Raw genomic sequence first — 5,574 nt, forward strand, 5'->3', positions numbered from 1 at the left:
TCAAATGAAAGCTAAGAGTGTGTGCCTCTGTTCCTTCATAATCTAATGCAGCTGGATATCTTTGTGGATCTATCCAGACTTTAGACTGTTCGAATCCACATCCACTTGAAAGCGTTTTGCTACACAAACTCTAGGGGAAGAGGGATACACACACTTTCTCAAATGCAGATCTCTAAGGAGTAAATCAGTGAATTGTAAACATATTGATAGTAGTAATCTTGTAATAACGATTAATTAAATTGTTTGTCAGTCATTCCACTCAAATGTATTATTCACAGATTGTCACCATGCCACTGACAAATGCTGAAAAGCAAAGAAGATACAGGCAAAGACTAAAGGAGAAGGGGAGTTATGAGGAGGTCAAAGAAAAAGACAGGAGGAGGCACAGTTTGAGAAAAGCAAAGGCTAAAAGCCAAGGAAAATGTATGTTTCTAGTGTTTTGTGAGTTTGATCAATTACCCTTTCAATGTATATTTCCATACAAATGATTTATAACTTTGTGTGCCTATTTATGCTGCATCATCACAAAGAGAATGACATTCAAATCCATAATTAATTTCTGTGTCTAGAACAAAGCAGGGACCCATCATTTCATTCCGTTACCATAAATATGTTACCTGGTGTTAATCCACTTCTTAATAACCAGATACTTTTTTGCATAACTAAGTTGTCATATCACAAAGCTGACACCCCATTCTTTCAGCAGACATCTTTTAATCAGATATTTACGTTTTTGGAAAACTTGGTCACACATTTTGGGGAATTTACTTTTGCTCTTAGTAATGTCCTGTTTATATTTGCTGTTTTATTCTATTCCTTACTCTGTATGTGTCCTTGGATCTTGAAAGGTGCAATAACATGTATTATTATTATTGACAGGGCATGAGTTTCATCATCATCTGCTGAAGATGGATCAATATGGGAGATATGAAAGCAGTGGTCAGCCAGGAGAGCTTTTTGTAGGTTAACCCACATTTTTATCTATTCTTCAAAATGAGAAGCAATTAATTCTACCATATCTAACACAATTGGCTGTTCATTAACAAGTTCTATTGGTCAAATAGTTTATTTCCCTAACCCCAACCATGGTCTGTTCTAGGATCCCTCACTGCATTGGAGGCAGGTCAAAGAGGAAGGCTGAAGAATGTGAGATTCAGCAAAGCCAAGGGTCAGCAGTTTCATTAGGAGTTGAAATATCCCAGGTTTGTCTAAAGGAGGACCCAATTGAACAAAATCCCTCCTTTGATACAGTTTCAGACATCCATGGAGTCACAGAACAAGAGCGTGTACATAAACACATTAAGTATCTCAAAGTAAAGGTAAGTAGCTATATCCGTAACTGTGCAAGCCTTGTTACAAGGCACAGAGTTATTGTTAGAAATAAAATGATATATTAATTAATTATGTTTTCTCCGTGTCAGGTGCTGCCTTCTCTAGTCCCAGTCAAAGAGTCTGAAGAATGCCCCCTTGTGCCAGTAGATGAAATTGCCTCAATTACAGTGAAGGATGAAGAGAATGAAGACTGGTTGAAGTCAGAAGATGAGGATCTTCTGAAAGTGTCAGTGCCTTGGGAGCTGTTGGAAACATCACCATCATCATCATGTTCAGATACAGAGGACAGTGATAATGTGCGGGTGAGTTCCAACATTTAATAATAGACTGAGTGAAATAGACACCCTTTGAGATGTTTTGTAAAGTTAGGTTTGTGTGCATTATCTCTTCAGCTGTGCTTGTCAATGGGCCTCCTAACGATATTTTATGGATGTTATTTTTCTCTGATAGCACATGGACACAAAAACCCTCAGTAGAAAGAGGCTAAGAGCTGCTGTGGCCATTCTACCACAGGATCCTCTGGATTCAGAGGTGGAAGACCTAAGTGACTCAGAAGATGATGACCTAGAGGATATTCCAAAACCAGGAGATCTGGAGGATGAGTCCCCTTCTAAGCTTACAAAAGGAGATGCTTCCCCATACCCTAAAACCGCAGAGTCTCCCAAGAGGAAGAAGAGAAAAGGCAGAAATGTAATTATATTGGTTCCTAAAGACACATATAACCACAATCTCAACACAGTTGTAAGCCCATTTAATTCTAGTTCCTTCAAAACACAGCCAAGACATCCGCTTTGGAAGAAGGCCGACATAGATTCCTTCCAAGTTCCAGATCCAGTGTTTGTGGCACCACAGTGTGTTCAATCCCCCTATCAATATTTCAAGATGTTCTTCACTGATCAGATGATTGCACACATTGCTGAGCAGACCAACCTTTACTCTGTTCAACAGACTGGATCCGCAATCAACACAAACTCTGGAGAAATTGAGGATTTATTGTCTATGCTTCTCTACATGGGTGTTTTTGACTTTCCAACCTTTGTGGACTACTGGCATTCTGACTCTCGCTTCCCACCTGTGGCTGATACCATGTCTGTGAGAAGGTTTCAGTCACTCTGCAGGTTTCTTCACTTCAATGACAACATGCAAAATAATCACAGTCCTGACCGCTTCTACAAGATCCGACCTCTTTTTAACATGCTGCGTCAACAGTGTCTCCTCATACAGCCAACCAACAGGCAAAGCATAGCTGAAGTCATGGTAGCTTACAAAGGCACCAAAGCAGGAAATCTTTGTCATTACAAATCTAATCAGCATGACAAATTTGGTTTTAGGTTATTCTGTCGGGGCAGTTCTTCAGGAATTATCCATGACCTGCTACTGTACCAAGGGGATACAACATTTCTCAACAGTGGGCTAAATGAAGATGAACAGAATCCTCTGCTGAGTACCAAGGTTGTCACCACCCTCTGTACATCTATTGCAGAGCCAGAGGATACAGTTGTTTTCTGTGACAACTACCTCATCAGTCTTGACCTGGTAAAGTCCCTGCAGGCCAGACTGGGTGTGAGGTGTATTGGCACTGTGAGAGCAAACGGCACAGGTGGAGCAACTGCAATGGATGACAAGGATCTTGCAAAGCTAGGGCGTGGAGCATACGACTACTGTTCTCAAGAGGGGGTGATTGCTGTCAGGTGGTTGGACAAAAAGAGCGTCTCAATACTAAGCAATGCGTGTGGAATTGAACCTCTGGGGTATGTTAGGCGGTTCTGTCGGGAGACCCATCAAAAGATTGATATCACATGCCCATCAGTCATGTTGGCTTATATTCAAGCAAAGGAGGGCATCGATCTGTCTGATATGCTGGTGCGTCTGTACAAGACACCTATGAAGGCACGCCGGTGGTACCTACCTCTGTTTGGATACATCCTTGATCTGTGCATTGCCAATGGTTGGCTGATGTACAAGCGGGACTGTGACCTTCTCAAGGAAAAACCAGTGCACCTAAAAAGGTTTCGTTTGTCTGTGGCAGGGACTCTAAAAGTAGTCAATAAACTCCCAACCAGGTTTGGCCAACCATCAGTTCCTCCAAATCCACACACAACTCCAAAGCAGCTGCACAATCCCAGAGCCTTACAGCCTACAGCAGATGTCCGTTATGACTGCCTTGGACACTGGCCTATCTTTGGGGAACAGAGAGGAAGGTGCAACCTGTGCGTCAAGGGCGTCTCGAGGTGGAAGTGTTCCAAGTGTGGTGATGGAAAGTTGTTTTTGTGTCTGAACAACAAGCAGCAGTGCTTTGTGTGTTATCACCAGAAGTGATCATTATCAGAGCACAATATTATGTTGGCTTTTTGTTATATAAAAAAATATTTATTCGAAAACATTAGTTTTTGATGTTTTCCTATTATATGGAAGTTTCCATGAAGTTGATGGACAATCTAATTTTTCTCAGTGTTTCAACATTGATACTGTTAATTGTGGCCATTTTTGCTGTTACTGTGATGCCTATAATTTGGACGACCATGAAGTAAAGGTTACTTTTTTACTTATGTTTTACTTCACTTGAACATGTTTTTGTATTATTGTTTCATAATGACATGTACATTTACTAAGGTTTACTGAATTATTATAATTTGTGTTGCACAAATAAAAATGTGCTACTTGTTTCTCACTGTTGCCTCTTTGTTCAGAAGTTGATTTTTTCCACTAGTTTTTTTGACTATTTTGCACCCTACCTATACTGAACAAAAATATAAAACACAATATACAACAATTTTACTGAGTTACAGTTCATACAACAAAATCAGTCAGTTGAAATAAATAAATGAGACCCTAATCTAGGGATTTTACATTACAGGGTAGGGGCACAGCAAATCAGAATTCGTTTTCCCCACAAAAGGGCTTTATTACAGACAGAAATACTCTGAAATAGTTTCATCAGCTGTCCAGGTGGCTGGTTTCAGACAATTCCACAATTCAGCCAGATGTGGATGTCCTGGACTGGCGTGGTTACACGTGGTGTGCAGTTGTGAGGCCAGTTGGAAGTACTGGCAAATTCACTTTTTTTATTTTTTATTTTACCTTTATTTAACCAGGCAAGTCAGTTAAGAGCATATTCTTATTTTCAATGACGGCCTGGGAACAGTGGGTTAACTGCCTGTTCAGGGGCAGAACGACAGATTTGTACCTTGTCAGCTTGGGGGTTTGAACTCACAACCTTCCGGTTACTAGTCCAACGCTCTAACCACTAGGCTACGCTGCCGCCTAAAAACATTTGAGGCAGCTTATTGTAGAGAAATTAACATTCAATTATCTGGCAACAGCCCTGGACATTCTTGCATTCCATGCCAATTGCACACACCTTCAAACCTTGAGGCATCTGTGGCGTTGTGTTGTGTGACAAAATTGCACATTTTCGTGGCCTTTTATTGTCCCCAGAACAACCCGCACATGTGTAATGATGTGTAACCTTAATTTAACTAGGCAAGTCAGTTAAGAACAAATTCTTACTTACAATGATGGCCTACTGGGGAACAGTGGGTTAAGTGCCTTGTTCAGGGGAGAACGACAGATTTTTACCTTGTCAGCTCGGGGATTCGATCCAGCAACCTTTCCATTACTGGCTCTAACCACTAGGCTACCTGCCGCCCCGATCATGCTGTTTAATCAGATTATTGACATGACACACCTGTCAGGTGGATGGCAAAGGACAAATGCTCACTAACCGGGATGTCAACAAATTTATGCACAAAATTGGAAAGAAATAAGCCTTTTGTGCGTATGGACAATTTCTGGATTCTTTTATTTCACCTCATGAAACATGGGACCAACCCTTTACATGTTTATTCTATATTTTTGTTCAGTACTCCCAAGTGGGTGAACCTATGCCCCCCCAGGCCCACCCATGGCTGCACCCATTGCCCAGTCATGTGAAATCCATAAATTAGGGCCTAATTAATTAAATAAAACTGGCTGATTTCCTTCTATGAACTGTAACTCAGTAAAATCTTAGAAATTGTTGCATGTTGCATTTATATTTTTGTTCAGTATAGCAAACAGAGTAGCAGCATATGTGAAACTGTGTGGCATCAATATGCATGCGTGACACAGGAGTCTCCCCTCATCTCTGCTTCAAAGGAGCATGACGTTTCAAGAGGGTTGAAGATCGTAGCAGTACATCATTGCATCCAACTATGGCACCTGCTTGACTATGCTTTTTCCACGTCGGGCAGTAAATCAGTG

General features: G+C 40.9%; 1 protein-coding gene across 2 annotated transcripts; it reads left to right on the forward strand.

Moving 5' to 3' along the window:
- The first annotated feature begins 286 nt into the window (after positions 1–286).
- On the forward strand, positions 287–4,003 carry LOC123996900 (piggyBac transposable element-derived protein 2-like). 2 transcript variants are annotated; one of them, XM_046300721.1, is made up of 5 exons: positions 287–423; positions 880–959; positions 1,100–1,319; positions 1,422–1,634; positions 1,783–4,003. In XM_046300721.1, the coding sequence occupies exons 2-5, from the start codon at positions 919–921 to the stop codon at positions 3,649–3,651; spliced, it is 2,343 nt and encodes a 780-aa protein (XP_046156677.1). In that variant the 5' UTR covers positions 287–423; positions 880–918; the 3' UTR covers positions 3,652–4,003. The 2 variants fall into 2 exon arrangements, with proteins under 2 accessions (XP_046156677.1, XP_046156678.1); XM_046300722.1 differs by having other exon boundaries at positions 327–441.
- The last annotated feature ends 1,571 nt before the right edge of the window (positions 4,004–5,574 follow it).

Source organism: Oncorhynchus gorbuscha, linkage group LG15, assembly GCF_021184085.1.
Source record: "Oncorhynchus gorbuscha isolate QuinsamMale2020 ecotype Even-year linkage group LG15, OgorEven_v1.0, whole genome shotgun sequence".
Taxonomy (NCBI): Eukaryota; Metazoa; Chordata; class Actinopteri; order Salmoniformes; family Salmonidae; genus Oncorhynchus; species Oncorhynchus gorbuscha.